This window comes from Pelodiscus sinensis, chromosome 24 (genome assembly GCF_049634645.1).
Source record: "Pelodiscus sinensis isolate JC-2024 chromosome 24, ASM4963464v1, whole genome shotgun sequence".
NCBI classification, from domain to species: Eukaryota; Metazoa; Chordata; order Testudines; family Trionychidae; genus Pelodiscus; species Pelodiscus sinensis.
This window is the reverse complement of record NC_134734.1, coordinates 10,565,529-10,589,117: the sequence shown is the minus strand read 5'-3', so window position 1 is coordinate 10,589,117 and position 23,589 is coordinate 10,565,529. Positions and strand designations below refer to the sequence as shown.

The following is a 23,589-nucleotide window of genomic DNA, read 5'->3' as shown; positions in this document are numbered from 1 at the left end:
AGACAGTATTTGGTCCTGTCATGGGGGCAGTGGACTGGACTCAATGACCTCTCGAGGTCCCTTCCAGTCCTAGTATTCTATTAGCTTGATGTTTCAAAAATATTTGCGATTCTGACACTTTTTCAGTCTATTCACCTTAAATTGAGGAAATATGCAATATTTCAACTTTTTTTAAATCTAATTTACTTACATTTTGAAAATATTCATGATGTAAGAATTTCACAATAGTTTGCTTCTATCGCAAGCTCATTTTCCTCCACACTAATTAGTTTAGCTTTCTAAACCCGAAGTTGTTTCAGAGAGAGACATTTCCTTTCGATAGTTCCAAACACATCTGCCTTAGAATTTTGTTCAGGTTGGGAAACTCCTTGAACCCAACCTGTTCTGAACACTTTCAGATTCATCGAAAGATTCCTGCTCAGCTTAACGGTCCATACTAGGAGCAAAGTAGAGGAAGTCCGGCTCAGCGAAGGACCCAAGAATCCTGAATTCTACCCTTGGCTGTGCCACTGCCCAGATGCATCACCTCCTCTCTCTGTTCTTCACTTTCCCCACTTACCTTCTACCTATTCAGGGCTTCGCAACATGCAATTTAACTAACATAATTGGTTAAAAAAAATCAAATGTGAAATTGACAAAAACAAGCTAGAACACCACTGAAATGGGACATGGGAAAACTGGGTTCTGTTCCCACCTCAGCACTATGCCTCGGTTTCCCTAACTGGATATAAGGTATAATGCTATTGAATTTTGAGAAGAACAATCAAAACACTGTAGCAATCACTACGTGGGCCAAGTGGGTCTGTCAAAAGCTGATAATTCACTAATTCTGTTTATACTGCTTATATGCATGTACCACTTTTGTATTTGAAGCTATGAGAATTGTCTCTGTATTTCAAATGTTTGCTTCTGGGAGTCATCAACAGGCTTTGCCCAGCTATTGTGAAAGGGTTGCTCTCAACCTCAGCACTTCACTGACAATGGGTCTTCAGTGGTGCCAATCCACAGCTGAGGAATTTTGCTGTGAAGGTTCAGACCAGCCCATGAGCGATGGCTGCTCAGGCCTGAGTCAGGCATGGACAGTGACTGGCTCACGTGACAAACTCCATTGCGGGAGGTGCTTTCACACCAGGAGAGCAGTGGGATTCCCTCCGCGTGGGCAAGGGTAGAATGAAGGTCCTGGGGGCTCCTCCAGCTTTGTCTTCACTCCAGCTCATCCCCGCAGGGGCAGCTTTGCTATGAGTACTGATAATCCACACTAGCAGAGGACGTATCCCAGAGATTTACAGACAGCAGTTTATTCCATCTCTGCTGCAGGCCTGCACCAGGAACTTAATAATTAGCGTGTGTAATCTGTTACCTTTAGCAATTTTACTCTCGACCTTTTCTTTCTTTTATTAAACTTTCAGATGTTCGATTCTAAAGGTTTGGCGCAGTGTGCTCTTTTGGTAAGATCTAATGTATAACTGGGAATGTGGCTTGACCTTAGAGATCAGGAGAATCTGTTCTATACAATGAGTGGTGCTGGTTGTGGCACCGGAAAAGCTGGAGTGTCTAAGGGAATTACTTGTGTAACTTCTTGCTGGCCAGTGTGGCAAACAGAAGAGCTCTTTGTGACTGGTTTGGTGCCTTCGAGAGGAGGACTCCCAGTCTTGGGCTGTAAGTAGCCCTGTGTTTAAGCAATTTGCCCTGATTTGATGTCTCAGCAGTGCCCCTAGAAACCTGTTATATTACATAAGGATACTGCTTTCCTGGGGAAAGCATTCGGAGATCCATTGCTAAAAAGGGCTAGATTAGTGCTAATGTCTATTGTTATATGAACTAGAAACACTCAAATTCCTTCAGGGAAGCATCGTCCAGGTCAGAAGAGATACCACAATCTCTCCCGGCTTTGGGTTCTAACCATCCGGATTCACCTGAGGGTCAGGACAATTTCACTAAAATCTCCTCTCTCTCCTCCTTTAATGCACTCGATGTAGAGGCGGGGGAAGGGGGGAGAGAACCGTGGGGTATGGGGAAGGCAGACTCTCACCATGTGTCTGTGCAGTGCCCAGCACCATGGGGCTCCGATCCTGGATTGGGATGGTGGAGATTGCTGTAACACAATAACAGTCAGAGTTTGCACCACTGGAACACCCACAAGCTGGCTTTAAGTGGTCAGGAAAGGGTCACATGGCCTTTCCCCTCTAAGGGGCACTGGCTCCCCCTCAGCCAAAGGGCAGGGACCAGCTAGCTCAGCGGAGTGGGGGACAGTTATGGGACATCAGGCCTTTCCGCTTTAGAGGTTGCTGGAAGACACCACCTGACCCCCTAAGACAGCTCATGCCCTGAAGCATGGAAGTGGATGGCTAACCTGGGGTCCTCATGGACTGATACATTACAAGTATTTGAATACTACACATATTGCCTTGAGTCGCAGTTATCAGCTACCAGGGCCATTTTGCATAAGCCTGAGCGAGCTACATCTCAGGGACTGCTGTACCAAGTCAGACCATCCAGCTTCACTCCCCAGCTCATCCCCTGGCCTGCTGGGTCAGACCCTGGGGCCCATCTAGTCTGGTATCCTGGCTTGTCGCCTGGAATCCTGGCTTGTCGCCTGGCTGAGACCCCTGGGCCCATCTAACCTGGTCTGCTACAGTACAAACCCCTCTACTGCAAGCCAGAGACAGCCAGAGCATGTCTCAATCCATTGCAGGCAGTGAGCTGCCATTTCAACAGACATCACCACTCAGCCCTGCAGTGCAAAAGCTCCTCCCACCATTCATAGCCCCGCCCCCAGTGTAAAATAGCCCCAACCCTGGTGTAAAGTTCCTCCCACCCATCCAAGCCCTGCCCCGGGCTCCTCCCAGCAGCCTGGCTCACACTCACCCTTCTTCCTTTTCCGGCCTGGCCGGCCACGCTTGAGTTTCTTGACGCGCCCTGAGCTGTCAGACCGCACCGAGGAGCTGTGGACACTGGAGTTGTCAATATCGGACTCTTCCTCCATCTCGCCCACTTCCTCGCTCTGAAAGACATGCTGTACATAACCATAGCGGCCCTTGTTAGGCAGGGCTCATCCAGAGGCGCACAATGGGGGAAGGGACAGGGACAAGTGCTGGGTAAGATGGTGTCGGACACCCTCCCCCCGAGCCTAGCACAAGGGAACATCGCCAGGACCAAAGATGCAGACGTTCACACTTGCAGTCAGGCCTCGAAGCGGGGAACATCCCAGTAAGCACGCCCCCACAGTTGCACATGTGGCTCTGGATTGGAGAGGAGGCATCGCCCCAGGGCCACCTGGGACAGGTCGTAACCATGCCCCATTACTGCAAATAGTCAGGCACCATGTCCCCTGGTTCCTCACACCCTGGAGTCTTTCCCCAGCCACCTGGGTCAGAGCTCATCCATTCTGTGGGGAATCAGGGGGAAGGCTCTGTGTGGGTTTGCCTTCACCTCCCATTGGGTCAGCTAGCCCAAGCTTAAAGCCCAGAGGGCCAGGACATGGCTAAGGCTGAGAGACCAGGTTAAATGTACAGAGCAAATGTCCTATGTCTGTACTGCCACAGCAACGAGACCTGGAGCCAAGGCTTGCGCTATGGAGCTAAGAACCAGCCATGTCAATGTTCCCACGTGAGCTCTGAATCCTGGCGACAGGGAGGGGCTCAGAGCCTCGCTCCAGCCCAGTAGGGAAGAGGAGGAGGGGGGGGTCACACTACTGCTGCGAGCCTGAAATCTAGATGGGAGAGAGTGAAAGTGTTTTGTCTGAATACTGTTTGTGTGCCTCAGTTTCCCTTTATGTGTTACTCAAATATCTAGATGGTGTAACGTGAACAGAAAGCAAGTGTGAAAAATTGGAAAAGGGGTTAATAGGTACCGACATAAGACCAAGCTCTGAATATCAGACCTGGTTCTATAAAATCACCCTAAGGTGCAAGACAAGGGTTGCAGAGAACTCTGTGACTCTGGATCCACACCCCCGATGGTTTGGCTGGATGTTCCTGACTTCAGTGCTAACAAGCTCTGTGTCCCCAATGACTAATAAACCCTCCTGTGTCCCTCGCTGGCTGAGACAGACGGCTGGCTGCGGAGTTGGAGTTCAGGTCCTCTGGGAGCACGTAAGCTGAATGCCTCAAGGAGCTGTGGAAGCCAAGCAGGCCGGCCTGAGGCGCACTGCAACAAGAGTCCTGCCTGCCTTCATTCCCTGAGACAATGACTCTGTGACACCAGGTTACTGCCTTGAAAAACCCTCTGCCCTGAGTTTCGGAGCCTGGCTCAACTGACTCACGCTGTGGGACTGAAAATCACAGCGTAGATGTCTGGGCTGGAGCTCGGGGCTGCAAGACCCTCTCCCCTCATGGTGCCTCTCAGAGCCCCGGGCTCCAGTCCCAGACTGAACATCTACCTTGCAATGTTTAGCCCTTCGGCCCAAGCCCCAGACAGCAGAGCCAACTGGGGGTCCTTCACTGCAGCTCTGCTGTCACTGAGGGGTGAACTGAGTCACCACCCATCGCCCGATCCATTCACACACCCCTTGAAGCCTGCTGCAGGCCAGCCACGCGCCAGCAGTGGGCAGCTGGTCCTGGGACAGCCTCCCTCTGCCTGACTTTGCTGGGGGGGAGGGGCAACTCGAGTTCCCCCAAAACTAGTTAGCTCGACAAGGCACGTGCCACATCCTGCCTGTGCACCATTGGGAACTTGCATCCACTCAGGCGCATGGTGTAGACATGGCCTCAAAATGGGGCTCAGTGAGGGGGCTCAAGGCTCCAGGGGGGAGAGCCAGGGAAGGAGAATTGCCAGAAAACACCAGTGTAGGAGAGTTTCCAGAAGGAAGGAGCTAGCAAAACAGGATCATGTGGGGAAACTGAGGCAGACATACAATGGCAGTACTGCTCCAGGCCAAGAGGAGAAGGCCCTTATTATATTCCTGCTCTTCAGCGAGGACCAGTGACAAACTACTCAACTGCCAATAGTCCTCCAATGTCTTCCCACAGTTCCACCAAAAGGGCAGATGTGTTCTCCCAATTCTAGAGCAGTCTGACTCACAGCTATTCTCCCTCATGCCAGATGGCAACTAATTGCTAAGGTCCCTCATCCCGCACTGCCAGTCCCATGAGCTTGGTTTTCAGAAGTCAGAAGACTGCACAGGATACCATGAAGCAAGCAACTTCACAGCCATTGGGGGCACACTGAGCAGCCAAAGCAAAGACCTGGAGGCTATGTCTGCACACCACGCTCTGATTCTGATTTAAGGGAAGGGCTCCCATTCTGTCCACACACAAATCTTCCTGAGCTCTCGGTACTTAGGACCCTGCTGGCCATGGGAAGGAGCCCTGAGTCTCAGCCTGGTTATTTTGCAGCATGGACACATCTCAAGATGCAGACCCGAGTCAGATGGCCTGTGTGGTGTAACGCAGATGTCAGCACAGCCGGGAGACTGGGGTCCAGCCACCATAAGCCCAGATGCACTGTTCAGAGTGGATGTAACCCTAACAGACCTTTGGGACTGCACTGTCTCTCCTCCCTGCTCCAACCTCTTCCCTCTGAATTGCTGCCTCCTCTCCTATCAAACTCCGTTTCCAATATCAGGAACAAGCCATTCGCCTTCCGACACCCATCATTCCTCGACGCCTGCCGCAGGTCCATCAGGGCAGTTAGGATGGCCGGCTCTTGTGGGTGCGGGTGAGTGAACTGAACGGCCCCCACACCACAATTAACTGAGATCAGGTGGGTTTGTGGAGATCACTCTCTGGGCAGCACCAGACAGAAGGTTGGGTGAGAAAATCGTGGTGGATTCCATCCCATATCCAGGTGGTTGTGGCCTCACTCCAAGACAGCCCTGGGCTGAAAGTGTCCAATAGCGTCTGCAGTTGGTCGCTACCTCGCCTTCTGGCATTTGGGGTCATTCTCTAGTTTTAGCTTCCCGACGGGGCCCCAACAGCAAGTCACCAGCCCTCTCTGCCCTCTTTTCCCTGTCATCACAAGGGGAATTCTTCCCTTCATCAGGGCTTCTGCCCTCCCTCAATACTGGGCAGAAAGCAGGCTTGCTATCGCTAGAAGGGCCCTTTTGCCTGCAAATGTTTCACTTCCTTCCAGAACGTGCCCATCTACAGGTGACGGCTGAGCCAAAACCAGGACTAGTTGAAGCTACACCGGGTGCTGGATAATATCTAAGTCCAGGTCAAATGACCTGGCTTACTTCTCTTAAGCCAGAAGGGAAGTGCTCAACTTTCATTGACCACTTCCAAATACTTGTCTCTTCCTCATGTTCCCCAACTTGCATGGCGGCTTATTTTCCTCCTAACATCGTCCAGCACGCATCTGGGATCTCGTTTAAACATGCCTTCCAAGTTCAAGTCAGGGGCCAGCCACCATGATTGTGATTAAGAACATCGTTAGTGGTTCTCTCTACAATCAGGAGAGCTAGATACTCAGAAAGGGTGTGTGTGTGAGAGAGAGAATGGGTGTGTATCTGTCCTAATCCAGGCCCTGCCATCATGGGGACTTCAGACTTCTCTCCTCTGCTAGTTCAGCCTTCTGCAGAAACAAAGCTCCATGCGGTAGCTGAGAGACACTGACTGGCCTCTGCTAGGACACCACAACAGATGACCTAACAGCCCCTTCTGGCTTTAAACTGTGAAATTACAATGCGCCAGCTGCAGCCATATGGGAGGGGAAAAAACCCAGCAGCTTTTGTGAGAGAGTGACACAGCACCTCCCTCCTGCTCTCCCAGACCCTCCCCTCCCCCTGCACACACGGCCCAAAGGATCGTGGCCAGGAAGAAGCGTGGCTTACCGAGCTACTCTTCTTGCGCTTGCCTCCGATCATGCCCAGCTTGATCTTCAGCGGAGCCATCCTCTTCCCTTTCATCTTCCTCTTCATCTCCGGCACACGAGGGCTCTTGCTCCGCCTTTTGTGACCCGGCCCTTTGGTCAAAGGATGCTAGATCAGTCAATGGTTTCCAAATCCACCTTTTAGACAGGCAGGGCTAGCCTCTTGTCCCAGAAGGAGAAACTGAGGCACGAGACAGGGACTTGCCTGTGGTTACATTGCAAGTAGCTGGGGAGAGAATCCAGGGGTGTGTCTAGACTACATGCCTCCGTCGACAGAGGCATGTAGATTAGCCAGATCGGCAGAGGGAAATGAAGCTGCGATTAAAATAATCGCGGCTTCATTTAAATTTAAATGGCTGCCCCGCTCTGCCAATCAGCTGTTTGTCGGCAGATCGGGGCAGTCTGGACGCGCCGCGCCGACAAAGAAGCCTTTCTTGATCGGCACAGGTAAACCTGGTTTCACGAGGCATACCTGTGCCGATCAAGAAAGGCTTCTTTGTCGGTGCGGCGCGTCCAGACTGCCCCGATCTGCCGACAAACAGCTGATTGGCAGAGCGGGGCAGCCATTTAAATTTAAATGAAGCCGCCATTATTTTAATCGCGGCTTCATTTCCCTCTGCCGATCTGGCTAATCTACATGCCTCCGTCGACGGAGGCATGTAGTCTAGACACACCCCAGGAGTCCTGGCTCCCAGCCCCTCTGCTCTAACCCACCAGCCCCCACTCCTGTCCCAGAGCAGGGGAGAGAACTGAAGAGTCCAGATGGAAGGGGAGGGGAAGTGAGACACAGGGTGAGGGGTAACTACTGATGAAGGTCATGGGGGGCACCAGCCACGTGATACCCCCTCACGAGTCCTTACTCTGGGGGAAAGCTGGGACACTTCCCTCTCGACCCTGTCCCACCTTCTCCCCAGCTCTTCCCCCAAGCGACACTGCCTGGGGATTAGTGGACCTGGGGGTCTGGCATGGCAGCAGGGATCAGGCCCCAGCCTGCTCTCCTTCCCCGACTCCTGACTGTGTCACTTCGCTTCCCGTCAGTGAGTGCGGGGTTGGTCCTGTCCCCTCCCAAGTGATGCTGGGGGAGCAGAGTGGGCTGGGGCCCTGTTGCGCGGCTTCTCTTCACTGCTGCTGGGGAGCCTGACCCACTGCAGGCACTGGATCCTCCCCGGCCACCCAAAGGCAGCCGCTATGGTATCTGCCACCCATGGCGGTGGGGGGGGGGGGAGGGAGGGAGGGAGAGAGGATGTGCCTCTCTTGTGTTCCCTACACATGTTGATCCCCCACAGGGCCTTTTCTCTCCTGGCCCTGATGCATCACGGGAATTATAGCTGCAGGTGTCTCATGCAACCATTGACCCGGAATCTAGGTCACTAAAGTACAGACTCCGTATCCCATGATGTACCATGGTCTTGGAGATGCAGTGCCTCCTGGTAATCCCTGGTCCCAGTGCATCATGGGAGACAGTCCAACATGCCCCCCCCCCCCCAGGTTTTCTATCTGCCCACAAGAGCAGGGAACCCTGGGCAACTCACCTTTGCCTTCTTTGGTTTTGGCTTTGCGGATGGGAGCAGGTTGCGGTTCGGCAGCTACGGCCGACACAGCCGCCGACACCTGCTCAGCCACAGCTGCTGCTGCCGCTGCAGCCGCCGCTGCCACAGCTGCTGCTGAACCCTTGAAGGGATTGTTGGCGCTGAACTCCCGCCACTTGGCTCCAAGGATGGTCATCATCTTGGACATGGGGATCTTGGGGTTCTTTTTGGCAATGAGAGGCCTGCGCAACAGGAGACAAAACCCCAGGGGAGGGTCTGAGCACAGTGTGGTGGAAGAACCCCTCCCCATCGAAGTGCCTCCCTCACCTGACTGGCGACAAGCAACTGCATGCTTCAGCCCGCCACTGCTCCAAGCACCGTCATCCCCAGCCACCAATCTCCTGAGTTCCTGTCTAGTTCAAGACCCCTGCTCTGCCCAGGTCCCGCCCACATGCCAACCTTTTCCCCAAGACCAGGTCTGGGCAAAACACAGCCCGCCAAGCCACCGGATCCGGCCCATGGATGCTGCAAGGAGACCCAGGCAGGCTCCCCACTTGCCTCGCCCCACCCGCATGCCACTGAGAGACGAAGCTGCAGAACAGCTTCACATTAAAAACTAAGCGGGGAGGGGGGGGGGATAGGACTTTAGGAGCTGCTCCCTCTCCCAGCACAACCCTACTGGTCGGCTTCTGGACAGAAACTGGCCAATGGGAGCTGCCAGTTTCAATAACAGGCAGCTCCTAGTTATTCACAGAGCACATGACTGCAGCCTGTGTGGGGGTGGGGCAGGCAGGGAGGCTGATTTTTAAGTCTTCTAACCAAACTCTGCCTCTGGCACCCGAGCCTCCCCATTCTGCAACCTTCTGCCTCCCCACTCCTGCCCCCTACTCCACATACCCAAATTTTCTGCCTCCCTCCTGTACCCATACCCTCTCCCAGATCTGGCACCCCAGTTCCCTGACCCAGATTACAGTCCCCTCCTGCCCTAGCTCACAACCCAAACATCTGCATCCCCTCCTGTGCCCAAATTTCCTGCCCTAGGTTACAGTATAATCCCTTGCACCTTAGTCCAGTGCCCTAGATCACAAATGCCTCTTTCACCCAAACTCCCTCCCTAACCCCAAGCTCCCATCTGCACCCAACCTCTATCCCAGACCCCACTCCTCCTCCATTAATATCATGGAAGAGTGCGGTCCTTGACCACTTTCCAAATTCTTGGAGTGGCCCATCAAAAAGTATTGCCTACGACCCTGCCCTGCCTTTCCCCACCCACCACCTCTTTCCACCCCTGCTCTGCTTCCAGCCTGCCTCTTCCCATCCTTGCTCTGCTTCAGGCCCCGCCCACATGCCAACCTTTTCCCAAGACCCTGCCTCACCTCTTCCTGCCCCCACCCCACCTCTTCCTGCCCAGCCCCCGGCCCACCTCTTCCTGCCCCTGCCCTGCTACTTTCCAGCCTTGCTCTGCCACTTACCACCCCACCACTTCCTGCCTCTGCCCCACCTCTTCTCACTTCTCCTCCACCCTGTTTCTTTGTGCCCCCCTGCTCCTTTTCTTTCTGGCCCTGATTCATCCCCACCCACCTCTTCCCGCCCCCATCTTACCTGCCCTGCTTCTTCCCAACCCTGCTCTTCATGGCCCACCTCTGCTCTGTCCCTGCCCCACCACTTCCCTGCCCTGCCTCAGCCCCACCTCACTTCTGCTCTCCCCTACCCCACCTCTTCCTGTTCCCACTCTGCCCACCTCACTCCATTTCTTTCCACACCATTCCACTCCCTCCCCATCAGCATCTCCTGCACTCACACTGGGGGAGAGAAGGCAGAGCTGATCAGCAGGGCTGCCAGTAGGTGCTGAACTCCCCGGTTTTTTGCATGCCAGCACAGAATTGGGTTCAGGCTCTCTGCAGACTCAGGCTGCCTCAGATAAACTGCGGCCTGAAGCAAGTGTTTTCTGGACCACCATAAAAGCACCAGACTTGGGTTTTGCAGATTTGGAAGTGCCACTGATTTACAGAAGGGTGAGAGGAGAAAAAAAAACCCTGAGCATTCAATTCCTCCCTCTCTCTCTTCCCCCGGCATAAACCTGCCAGTGGCTCCACTGAAGCCAAGGAAGACTGAATCTAACCTGACAACAGCTTTAGACTGGTTTTCTTATGGAAAGTCACACTGCCGTTCTACCACACTGACTGGGCTGAACACACAAAACACGGGTGCACATTCTGCAGCGTAGGGTTCAAAAAAGAGCTAGATGAATTCATGGAGGATCGGTTAATCAATGGCCATTAGCCAGGCTGGGTAGGGAGGATGTTCCTAGCTCCATTTGTCGGAAAGGGCGACAGGGGCTGGATCACTTGATGATTCCCTGTTTTGTTCATTTCCACTGGAGCACCTGTTATTGGCCGCTGTAGGCAAGATGGACCTTTGGTATGACCAGTCTGGCCATTCTTATGATCTTATAAGAAAAGCGGTAGTGCAGCCAGAACACACAGCATCAATCATCCATAGAATAATATTTTATCCAAGCAAGCACATCTGCACGTGCTGCCCCTTTGCTCCCTAGACCCCCTCCCTGGCGAAGCAAGTTGCAGCGTTTCCTGTCACTCGCCAGCAAAACAACAAGTGCCAAATGCCTTATGATATGTCTGTGTTCAACGACTTAAAAGAGCAGCCAGCACCTGCACCGATATTGATCTGCTTTAGGACACACCTTGCTCACGGCAGCATTCACTTTAGAGCGCTGGGAAACTCAGTACTTAGAACTCCAGATTCCCAGGCAAGCAGACACATTACTAACCACCAGATCTTGTAGCACACTATTGCGTCAGCTGCAGAGTTGTATCACAATGGAACCCAGACACCACAAAGTGCACTGGGAGCCCAACTGGGCCAGGTGAGAAATGATTGGTAAGAGAACATAGCCGCCTGGTCCAGTCTATGGGGGACCACCTGGGATGCAGCACAGAGGGGTTCTAGACCCAGCTTGGCAACTTCAGGAGAAACTCTCTCCCACACTGTGCCTCAGTTTCCCCTCCCACCTCCATTTTTTGCTTATTTTGGTTGTAAGTGCTTTGGGTCAGAGATGGACTCTCACTTGCACTGTGGTGGCACCGATCTCAGGAGGGTGGGGGAGAGCCCTGATCTCAGCTAAGAGGGGTCTGTACAGCACCCAGTACCCCAGGAGCCCTGATCTCACTCAAAAGGATCCATGAAGTGCTCAGCACAACATAGAAGAAGGCTGCACCACAAGATGCTCTTTATTTTCTTCCGTTGACAAGTGTCTTTGAGTCTGAATTATTTACCATCCTGCCTCCTAATGCACCAGTTAAGTGGTATGAAACACATTAAGCAGAGGAAATGTAGGCTCCCTCCTTTGTGAAGCCCCAACAGAGAGATGGGTCAGCTATGAGAAAACACTGAATTCTTTAAAAACCTACTTGAAACAGGAGGAGCCTTCACAGGAATGCCAAGCAAATATTTTCAGCCCAAGCTCCATAGATTTGGCACCACCAATGAACATTTGGCGAATTCATGTCAGTTTCACTGAACTGTTTGCATCAAGGAAAAAGAAACAACCACGACATTCCATATGAGTCCAAACGTTTCATTTCCACCTGTTCCACCCATTTCAAGTTGGGGATTCTAACCTACTTTTCATTGAGAAATTTCTTCCAAATGTATTTTTTAATGGGAATCAAACCAAACATTTTGTTCCAAGTCGAGCTACTCTTTACAAAAAAAATCAACTTAACCACAAATTCAAAACATTTTGTTTTCAGTATGGCCAGAGAAGCAAAAAAGTTCCATTATCTTCACCACTTTTCCAAGGCAGGCAGTAAAATGAACTAGCGGCCTAGACAGATTCCCACAAGAGGATGGAAGTGAAAACACTCAATCTGTCTAGTTTAGTCACCTCTCTAAGGGTACATCTACACTGCACAGCTATTTCGGGATACCAAAGGTACGAGGAGTAACGGTAGTTTGAACTAGGAAGCCTAGTTCGAACTACCTAGTTCGTGCCCCGTGTAGCCGCGCTGCACGGGGTTCGAACCAGCGGGGTTTTAAAAATGGCGGCTCCCCGCTTATGCAAATGAACCCCGGGAAATTCAAATCCCGGGCTTCATTTGCAAGTGCGGTATGCCTACATTACCCTCCTAGTTCGAACTAGGAGGGTAGTGTAGACATACCCTTACATATTTATTTGGGCATAAGCTTTTGTGAGTAAGATGCATGGAATGAAAATCACAGAGGTAAGGATATATTTATGTACTAGCATATCAAAAGAAGGGACTTACTTATCAACTGTGGGACCAGTGTTAACAAGATCAATTCAGTCAGGGTATGTCTACACTAGCCACCTAGTTCGAACTAGGGTGGCTAATGTAGTAATTCAAATTTGCAAATGAAGCCCGGGATTAAAATATCCCGGGCCTTTATTTGCATGTTCCTGGGTGCTGCCATTTTTAAATGCCCGGTAGTTCGGACTTTGTGCCCGCGGCTATACGCGGCACGGGCTAGGTAGTTCGAACTAAAGCCCCTAATTCGGACTACTGTTTCTCCTCATTGCAGGAGGAGTAACAGTCGTCCGAATTAGGGGCTTTAGTTCAAACTACCGGTGTAGCCGCGGGCAGGGAGTCCGAACTACCAGGCATTTAAAAATGGCGGCGCCCGGAAACATGCAAATAAAGCCCGGGATATTTTAATCCCGGGCTTCATTTGCAACTTCGAATGACTACATTAGCCACCCTAATTCGAACTAGAGTGGCTAGTGTAGACATACCCTCAGAGTGGAGGTGATTCACTCCCAGCATTTGATGGGGAGGTGTGAATATCAAGAGAAAGAAAATTACCTTTGTAGTGAGATAATCATTTTAAATCCTTATTCAGTCCTAATTTGATCCTGTTTAATCTGCGAATGAATTGCAGTTCTGCTGTTTCTCTTTGTAGTCTGGTTTTGAAGATTTTTAGGAAAGGATGACTTAAATCTACTCTGTGGCATTCAATACAGAGGTCCCAGGTTCAAACCCTCTTGCCCCCACTGGCCATTTATATGAGACCATCAGACAGCAGAACGTGCATAAGCACAATTAGATGGCATGTCAAAACTCCCTTCTCAGAAGAAATTTTCTAAAAGTGGCTTTACTGTAGCTAAAGCATGCAATACTGACCAATGTAAAGGCTCATAAGGCTAAACAGAAAGAACAATTAAATATCTCTTTATGCAGTTAGAGTTGAAACACCAGGAAACTAACACCCAAAGCAATGCACATCAGATGCTAAGGATGTTTCCATAGGAGTGATTTGGTTGTGACAAAAAGTGACAGCAAGCCAGCAGAAACCAAGAGAGAGGTAGTTGTGAGCATGCTCCTAGGAGGAGGCCAAGCTCCTCAGACCACAAGTCTGGGTAGAAAGGCAGCCTTAGAGATTCAAAGATTCCAAGGCCAAACAAAATCCTCTGACCACCTGTAGAACACAACGTAATTGCCATTTGAACTGGAGCAGATCTCATAGGGTAGAAAAAAAAAACACATCTTGATTTCAAATGTAAGACTATGAGCAAGGAAACAGCCTGCTTGTATTTGATCCTACTGCATTTAGATATCAGGACTTGGTGGATATTCATGGGAAATAAATAGGATGGCACCATATCTGACTTCCATTAACCATTTCTACAGTGAACAGAACCAGACATCTGGGTTTTAAGTAAGGATGTAAAATCCCATTTAATTGCTTAAATGCAGTGCTAACATTGTGCTTAACTTTTAAGCAATTAAAGGGAGATGGAGGCAGCGCTCCAGCAGGCCTTGAGCGCCCCCACCTGCTGGAGTCTAGCTAAAGTTGCCTCTGCTGCAGGCTGCTCCCGTCTCCCTCATGGGGGAAGTGACTGCAGCTCCCAGCATCTTTGCAGGGACTGCCACTGTACCGCCTGTGGGGGCGGCTGGTTCCCAGCCCACATGGGGAGGGGCCATCAGGGCTGGAGTAGTCTTCCACTCACAGCTGGGCTGCAGGCAGGGGGCTGCTCCCAAGTACTGGTTAGCCATTACCCAGTCAGCATTACCCATTTACCTGGTTACCCATTAACATCCCCTCTTTTTAAGGGGTAATGTGTGCTCTCTTTGTGACACATCTGACCTGTAGCAAACACATCATCTATACTCCCTTCCTAAACAGACAAATACCCATCAGGGATGGTCCAGCCATGAATTTGTTCTGGGTTGTACCCCGTTTTTATAAATAACCCTAGGGATCATTACACAGAAATTGTTCCATGCTGCAAAGCAGATGAGCTTGGAGCACTGCATTTTGGGTACTGCAAATTAGCAGCCATGTGGCCAAATTGGAGAGACAACAACAACAACAAAAGAGTAACAACATCAAAAAACACTCAGGCTACGTCTAGACTGGCATGATTTTCCGCAAATACTTTTAACGGAAAAGTTTTCCGTTAAAAGCATTTGCGGAAAAGAGTGTCTAGATTGGCATGGATGCTTTTCTGCAAAAGCACTTTTTGCGGAAAAGTGTCCATGCCAATCTAGACGCGCTTTTGCACAAAAAAAGCCCTGATCGCCATTTTCGCGATTGGGGCTTTTTTGCGCAAAACAAATCTGAGCTCTCTACACTGGCCCTTTTGCGCAAAAGCTTTTTCACAAAAGGACTTTTGTCCGAACGGGAGCAGCATAGTATTTCCGCAAGAAGCACTGATTTCTTACATGAGATCGTCAGTGTTCTTGCGGAAATTCAAGCGGCCAGTGTAGACAGCTGGCAAATTTTTCCACAAAAGCAGCTGCTTTTGCGGAAAAACTTGCCAGTCTAGACACAGCCTCAGAGCATTAGAAAACATGACCAGCGAGGAACGCTTGCAAGAACTGGGAAGATTTAGCCTAGAGCAGTGGGTCTCAACTAGAAGTACGCAGTGGTCCTTCAAGGGGTACATCAATTCATCTAGATATCTGCCTAGTTTTAGGATCAGCTACATAAATAGAGCAGTGCACAGATATAAAACTTGTATCTGCATCCCATCTGCGATTCGTAAACATGGTCCATGGACATAAAGCAGGAATCTGCAGATTTGCAAGGCTCCATACATAAACAGCAATGGCAAAATCAGTGCAAAAGTTTCATACGACTTGCTTATCTTATTATATATATCCTATACGCAAATGTATGGATAGTAATTATATTCCAATTGATTTATATAATAATATGATGAAAACTGGAAAGGAGGCAATTTTTTAGCTTCGGCTGTGACACTTTTGTACGTTTATGTCCGATTTGAGAAGCAAGTTGTTTCTATCAAAGGGAAACTTGGGGGTACACAAGACAAATCAGACTCCTGCAAGGAATACAATCATCTGAAAAGGTTGAGCACAGCGTTCCCTGTAAGCTGGGTGCTTGCATGGCCGCTCGGGAGAGATTCCGATGCCACCCACCTTATTAGTAGAGCAGCTACCACTAGGTTTTTGTTTCTGTTGGTGGTGCACATTTGCACATAAAAATTTATCCTATCCATGGATGGAAAAAATCCGGACATGGATGGAAAAAATTAGAGGGCACATTGCTTGAGAGCCACTGGTCGAGAGAAGAGAAGGCTGAGGGGGCACATGGTTGCAGTCTTCAAAGCTGTAAAACAACTGCCATAAAGAGGACTAGGGATATGAACGGTTACCTGCTGCGGGCTGGAGCAGTTCCCCACCTGCTGCAGGCAGGGAAGGGCTATTCCAGCCACATGGTGGTCTGCTGCAGACAGGGACTCCTCTGGCCGGGATGCAAAAGCAGCCCCTGCCTGCAGGGCACGCTGGCCTGCTACAGGAAAGGGCTGCTCAGGCATCCCAGCTAGAGCAGTTTCTGTCCACAGTGGGCCCGGGTGCCCCACAGGAAGGGGCCGGAGGACGCCTGGCCCACTGCAGGCAGGGGCTGCCCTATGGTAGAGGGGCTGCTTCAGCCCAATGATTAACCAGTTAAACAATGAAATGGGATTTTACATCCCTGAAATGGATGGGGATCAATTATTTGCTATGTCCAGCCCTTCATTTCGAAAGTCAATTTGCAAATCAGACACTAGGTGGCACTCTCAGAGCAGCTACAGCCTCAGGTTATAGGGAAATTAGTGGGATTTACAATCTCAGCAGCATTCTCCATCCTGAGAGGTGAGGGACCTTCTGCAAAGAGGAAGCACAGTTATGATCCCCAGTTATAAATGGGGAAACTGAGGCACAGAGGAGCAGACCTGCATATTAAACCCCGCTCTACCTTCCACCATGTGCAGCTTCCTACCCGTGGCAGTGAAAGGGTGGGGAGTGGTTCCCAGCAGTTGTTGGCATCTCAGCTGATCCTCTTCTGAAGAGGATTCGACCAGGTACCTTCCTCCATGGTGCAAAGGATTCTGGGTGCAAGACGAGCACCATGTGGATGGCTGAACAGGACTGGTGAAAGGCGACTGCTGGGAGAGCCGTTTTGGTAGTGTTGCTCCGAAATGCAGATACAGTAGATTCAAAGACCTGAAGGGATCCATATGGTACCACCTAATCAGACCCGCCGTACAGCCCAGGCATAAGAACTTCCACAGACTCTTTCCTGGCTGAACTGGAGTCGTTCTCCTGATCCTGTCTCGATGGAAAAGTCTTGACAACAACAGAGAATCCGCCCCTGCTGCAGAGAAGTTGTTCCACCAACTGACACCTCTTGCTGTTAAAAATGTATACCTCATTACCAGCCAGAATTCACTTGGCTTCAACAATCTGCCATCAGTTTGCATTATAGGTCTTTGCACTAGACAGGAGAGCCCCCTGCTATCCCAGGGCTGTTCCCCAATCTCTGGGCCTGGGGGGAGCAAACTGACATAGCTGAAAAGAGCAGGCAGGCTAGATCTGTCTCCAAAGGCTTATGGGAAGACAGCCAAGCCAGAGAGGAGACTCTGGATGGAAAGCACAGAGAAGCCAGCACCAATCTGAGTGCCTCTGCTATTCGGGGAGGTCAGCTCCATCGGGGAATCCAAAGGCTAATTAGGTGACTACTGACACCTCCAATTCCTCCCGGGAACCTGCTGGCAGCCAGCACAGCTCCCGTCGCTCCGGGTCTGGAATTCCATTTGATTAGCAGGCAGGCAGACTTGGCGCAAGCCTGGGTTTCTGGGAGGTCTGAAGGTGTTCTCTCACAGCGGCGACCCAGTGTTGAGCAATCTGGGGCCAGGACAGCTGTAGGCCGCGCACACTGCCTGCCAGGCAGTCAGGAAGCCTTCTTGGCTGCAGTTATCTCCCTGGCAAGCCAGGATCTGACTCCAGCCCCTCACCCCACCCTCCCCAGCTGGCTGCTGCAAACTCCCTCGCTCAAGGGCACCAGTGTAAACCCTGCCAACTCCGTTGGCTGCTCCCTGCGGCCTTCTCCTGGGCTTGTTGGGACTCCGCCAGCAGGCACACAGCCCAGGTCCATACGGACGTCTGGGCCACCGCACCCAGCTGAGTCAGGCGTGATGGGAGGCATGTAGTGGGGGCGTCATCAGGGTCATGACTGCATGGCAGAGCCCTTGTCTCCTGGCTGACCCTCTCCAGGACTTGGCACAGAGGGCTGAACAGTGAAAAAGGGTCTGAAGAGAAAAGACCCCAGCCAGTGTCAATGGGCGTCTCTCCACTGGAGTCAGTGGGGCCAGATCCCAGCTGGTGTCAATGGGCATCTCTCCAATGGAGTAAGTGGGGCCAGATCCTAGCTGGAGTCAATCGGTATGTTCCTGGGGGTTCCTTCTCCCCAAACACCTGGTGCTTCCAGCCCTGCCATTGGCATAGGGGAGCGGAGACCACTAAGGAGCAGGAGGAGGAAGTGGATCCAGTATCTGCTGACAGCATCTGCAGCCAAAGGGCAGGGGGAAGATAGCTTGGTCCAGGCATGTGATCAGCCACAGGGGGCATGCTTCAGGGAACGGGGAGCCTTTACCACTTATTCCTCCTGAGCCACAGGGCAGGAGACCTGGGGCAGCATCCCATAGCAAGAAACAGAGAATGCCCTAGTGCAACTCCATGCACCCGTTAGGCATCACTAACGAACTCATGAATGTCAGCACTGAAAGCTGCAAGTGGATGGAAAGCATCAGAATGGTCCTCGGATCCAAGGAGACCATCAACGACTCGTTAAATTTATATTCTAGGGACTTGTACACTAAGATCTAAGTCCACATCATGCTGGGCGTTGCCCAACCTCCCCATCCGAGATCACACCCAATCCACATACCCCTGACCAAGACTGGACCCTTGTCAAACCAGGCACTTCCCAGACTCTCCTGCCCGAGGTATGGGGCCCATCATGCCATAGAGATCCCAATGCAGGATCCAGCACCTGAGTCTGCCAGATGCTGGATGGGATACAAAAAACTCCCTGTCAGACCAGACCATAGGTGATAGGGGAGATGGAGGCCCAGAGAAGAGAGGGAATCCCCCCAAGGTTATGTGATTGGGCAGGGGCAGGAAAGGAACCCAGCTGCCCTGCCCCGCAGCTGCCTCAAGCAGCACAGGGTGACTGCCCTTCAGCCTAGTTCAACAGGAAATCTGAAGACTCCAAAATCCCTCCAAGGTGCCCCAGCTCAGGGATCAGTGTGGGGAGGGCAGTGATTATAGCCCATGTCCTCCAACTCCCCACAGCTCATCCCTACATACAGCTGGGCTCTTACCTCATGAACTGGCTGAAGGCTTTGTAGTTGGTGAGTGTGTGGTAATCCTCCTCAGAAAACACATGGTCCACATCTTCCAGCCCCCAGGTCATAAGCAGCTGGGCTGAGGATTTCTGTTCCACCTGCTAACCAAGCCAAACGCTCCCTGTTAGCCAGCCAGCTAGCTGGGGAGGAGGGTGGTTTCCTTTCACTGATGGATACTATATCCAAAGGGGAGGAGACACACATCACTTTGCTCCAAGTTGGAGGCTTCCTGAATTGGTGCATGGAGCAGAAACCGATGGTAGGGCCAAAGGGACTACTGGGGGACACAGATGCATTCTAAGGGCTCTAGTCCTGAGAGACCTACCACTCTCCTATGTCCCAAGTAGATATGGTATATAGTGGATCTCCCACACTGAATTACCAAGGATCCAGTAATTAGCAGCAAAAAGCAGCTAGGAAAATAAAAGTCATAGAGTTCAAGGCCAGAAAGTGTACCCAGGCTTCTAGTATGGCCTTTTGTCTATCACTAGCCACACATACACTAAAACAAACAATCTTGGAGACCTTTAACAATTTTCCAGTTCTAGGACAAGTTTGAAAAATCGGGGCACAGAAAAATCATGACAGGGAAAAGCAAAGTTTTTCAAAATTCTCGACAACTTGCAATGTCCAAAAAGAAAACCACCCAATTATTCTGGGTTGATAGCAATGCATTGCTCTCCCTAAAATGAAATGTTAGATTTTTTTCCATCAGCTTTCTTTCTTTCTTTAATAAAATGAAAAGGAAATTTTGAAACAAAAAGTTGTTTCAGACCAAAAATAAAATAAATATAAAATCTTTAGTTTGCAAACATTTTATTTTAAACATTTTGGAATTTTCAGAGTAAATGGACAGGTAATTTTAAAATAGAAAGTCACTTCAAATTGAAAAAAGCAAACATTTCCCAGTTTTGGATGGTTTCATCCCACTTTTCTCAGGGAGGAGGTCAATCAAAGCATGAAGGGGCAAGCAGGGGGAAGCCAAATCCCAAAAACTAAAATTAGAAACTCCAAACAAAACATTTTGGCTGTGTCTAGACTGGCAAGTCTTTCCGCAAAAGCGGCTGCTTTTGTGGAAAAACTTGCCAGCTGTCTACACTGGCCGCTTTGAATTTGCTCAAGAACACTGACGATCTAATGTAAGATTGTCAGTGTTCTTCCGCAAATACAATGACTCTCCCGTTCGGGAAAAAGCTCTCCTGCACAAATGATTTTGCGCAAGAAGGCCAGTGTAGACAGCTGAGAACCGTTTTGCGCAAAAAAGCCCCGATGGTGAAAATAGCAACCGGGGCTTTCTTGCGCAAAACCGTGTCTAGACTGGCATGGACGCTTTTCTGCAAAAAGTGCTTTTGCACAAAAGCATCCGTGCCAATCTAGACGCTCTTTTCCACAAATGCTTTTAATGGAAAAACTTTTCCGTTAAAAGCATTTGCAGAAAATCATGCCAGTCTAGTCTTTCAGTTTAAAAGGAAAAATACGGTTTCAAAAGGAAAACTCTCCCCCAAACCTACAACGTTTTTCTGGTGACAATTTTAGAGGGCAATTTTTCCCCCCATGGATTCCCAACTCCATCTGTTTGTTCCTGAACTGTTTTTGTAGTTCTCTTCTGCGCTTTTTCCAAGAGAACAGCATTCCCAAAGCGCTGTAGGCACTGGCAATTTCTGTCCCGAGGTGAGCTCAGTTTAGAAAGAACAAGGAGGGAGACCCTGCTATGATAATTCCACTGTGAAAGAGCAAAGGCCATACCAGAGTTTATGCACCTAACTCCTGATGTCCCTTGTACCCTTTCCAAACATCAGCCAAAAAAAGTGCAGGAATTTTGAGGCACAAGTTTGCTAGCAAACTGGCCTTTGACAGCATCTAAGCTGCTTTTAGAACATGCCGAGCTAAACTGCACTGTACAATTGCCCACAGCTCCATGGTTCGCTGCTTCAGTTAATTGCATGTGCGGGCTAGCAAAGAGCTGAGGCAAGCTTCAACACGGTGCTCGTGGAAATCCAAAACTGCTAAGCTCTTCCGCTAGGCCCCCGGGAATCCCTCTCTCTAGCTGCCGGGCTGATGCATCTTGTTCATGCAAGGGCCAACTGATCATCAGGTTTGGGGTTGGGAAGGAATCCCCCGCCCCAAACCGACAGTGTGGGGCACTGATGGAAGTTAGGGACTGACAAGGCGGTCTCCCCCATTCCTTGCTGGGTTAGTGTCCTGAGATGGTGAGGCCTTTGGCCTTGGCACAGGGGTAACTAGCTGGAAGCAACTGGCCTGCACTAGACAGGAGGTGAAAGTAGACAACCTGGGGGCCCCATCTGGCTTTACGCTCTATGGAATTATTGGTTCCAATCCACTGGCACTCGCCAAGCAATGCTGCCCCAATCCAAGGGAGCGGGCTGTCCAGGTGATTATTTCCCCTACAAATGCAGAGAGCCACCAGAGGATTATCACCCTGGACAGCTCAGTCCGCAGCACAAAGCAAGGGGTGGCGGATCTCCCTGCCTGCGCTGACATGGCCATGGGCCTGGCAGCGCGTGGCCCTCCGTCCCAGGCTCTGTACCTTTACTTTCTGGCCTGCTTCATCATCCACCTTTTTCCGGCGTTTGGTCTTCTTCTCCTTCTTCTCCCGGTGCTTCCGCCGCTTCTTCTTGGCCACCCCTCCATAGTCGCTGCCACCGCTCTCCGACTTCTCCCGGAACTCCTCCCGCTCCGACTCAAACTCATCTTCACTCACCTAAGGGGGAAAAGTCAAAGGGAGAGCTAACTGGGGAGCAAATGACCTGTTGGTTTCTGGGGGGACAGGGCAGATGTCAATTCTGGTTGAACCCGGTGGGACAATTTGGGGGGAGGGGTTTGTCTGGCGGTTCCAGTCAAACTGACTAGGATAATTTGGGGGGAAATCTTTACTGGATATTCATTCCACCCCTAAAAAAAATATTTTGAGTCAGAAGATCTGTCAAAAGCTCCTCTGGCTTCAGCAAACACTTGGAGAGTCAGAAAATTTATCTGCAGCTCTCCTGAGAAGCAACTAACTCCTATGAAGACTGAGAACTCTGGGGTGCTGGGCGGGAGCTAGGGACAGCAGGCCTGCTGCTGCACACTGGGATTGCCAGGTAGAAGGCCTGGGGAAACACTGTTTCTGCTCCTCGCAATCTGCCATAGAAGCAGTTTGGTTTTATAATAATAATTCCCCATCTTTTATGAAATGCATTCTGCAGATGTCGAAACTGACACACGGCGGGGGGAGGGGAGGGGCAGGTGGGAGGGAATTTGCTTCAGATCACCCAGTGCCAGAGCTGGAATTAGGACTCAGGAGCCCTTAGCCCCATGTCAGTGCTCTATCCATTAGGCCACATCACCTCTTTGGGTTGAACAGTTTTATTTGGGAGGCTGGCAGCGTACTCCAAATAAAGAAGCCAAACAGACTCTGAGTGCAGTGTATGAGCATTCCCAGGCTGGGGAGACGGACCAGCTACTCACAGGGACAATAAACGCAGCTCTGCAAGCCACCAGCACAATGCCACCAAGTGTCAACACTGATACCACATGCATTAAGGCAGCAGGATTGATCCCTGGCACCCAGAGAGTTTGAAAAGGGACATGTCCTGGCACAGATTCCCCTCCCCATCTGAGATCAACCCACCCCACTGTGACGCCAGGTGCTGCACAGACACATACACACTCCACGGACCTTTCCCATCTGAGATCACACACACCCCTTTTACACTTCCCTACCCAGCCTCCCTGGCTAGCTGCCCCATGCTCAATGAGTTCACAACCGCGATTGGCTTACTAATTTTTTGCGCTTCCGGGGCTTCCCTGGCTTGTTTTCCTTTTGCTTACGGGGACCTCTTTTCTTCTTCTTGACGCCCAGGGCACTTTCCAGGCTCCTGAGATCCCCATCTTCTTCGTCTACAGAGCCAAGGGGCCAAGGAAAGAAGAAAACAAATCAATAAGGAATGAGGTGTTGGCTCAGCACCTGAGAACAGGCTGCAGGACCTGAGATTCTGTGCATCTGGCTCACAAGCCAAAGAAAACTTCTCCCTCCCCTCTCCCCCCCCGCCCCAATCCATCCAGTGCAGCTCTGCCAAGGATCCTCGCCTCTGAGCAGACGGGACCACATGCTAATAAGCCAAGAGACCTGCCTACAGCCGTTCCGTCCCGCAGGCCCGGAGCTGCCATCTGTTCTCCACGCCGGCTACGGTTGCCGGGCACAGATTACAAGCCCCCAAGGAACTCGGCTCAGAGCCTGGCTCATTGCGCTTTGCAGCCGCTTGAAGCCACCACACTGAGGATGGCTGTCAGGCACCTCTGAGGTGAATGGCAGGCGAAAGAGGGAACTCTCTGAACTGAGGGAACTCTCCCCGTTAATTCTCTCCCCCACAATCTTGAAGTCAAAAGAACATAAAAGCTGCCAGACGATGTCAGGCCTCACTACATGTAACCCAGTATCCCATCTCCGACAGCCTATGCTACCATTCTGGGGGAGCATACAGAATAGGGCAATTATCCACCCCACCTACCACTTCCAGCTCCTGGTAGTGGGAGGTTTTAGGCTTGCCACAAGTGTAGGATTGTGTCCCTGAC

At 50.9% G+C, this 23,589-nt stretch overlaps 1 protein-coding gene across 6 annotated transcripts in view; it reads right to left on the bottom strand.

Moving 5' to 3' along the window:
• Positions 1–23,589, bottom strand: part of CHD3 (chromodomain helicase DNA binding protein 3) — a 78,164-nt gene that overhangs the window by 36,827 nt on the left and 17,748 nt on the right. For 2 of the 6 annotated variants that reach the window (XM_075908082.1, XM_075908088.1), the window contains exons 2-8: positions 22,796–22,914; positions 21,563–21,736; positions 18,991–19,115; positions 8,343–8,581; positions 6,773–6,903; positions 2,869–3,016; positions 2,033–2,095 (exon numbers count right to left, since the gene is read on the bottom strand). In XM_075908082.1, coding sequence (XP_075764197.1) covers positions 2,033–2,095; positions 2,869–3,016; positions 6,773–6,903; positions 8,343–8,581; positions 18,991–19,115; positions 21,563–21,736; positions 22,796–22,914 — 999 coding nt within the window. The remainder of the gene's footprint in view (positions 1–2,032; positions 2,096–2,868; positions 3,017–6,772; positions 6,904–8,342; positions 8,582–18,990; positions 19,116–21,562; positions 21,737–22,795; positions 22,915–23,589) is intronic. The other 4 variants (XM_075908084.1, XM_075908086.1, XM_075908087.1 and 1 more) reach the window with 4 other exon arrangements.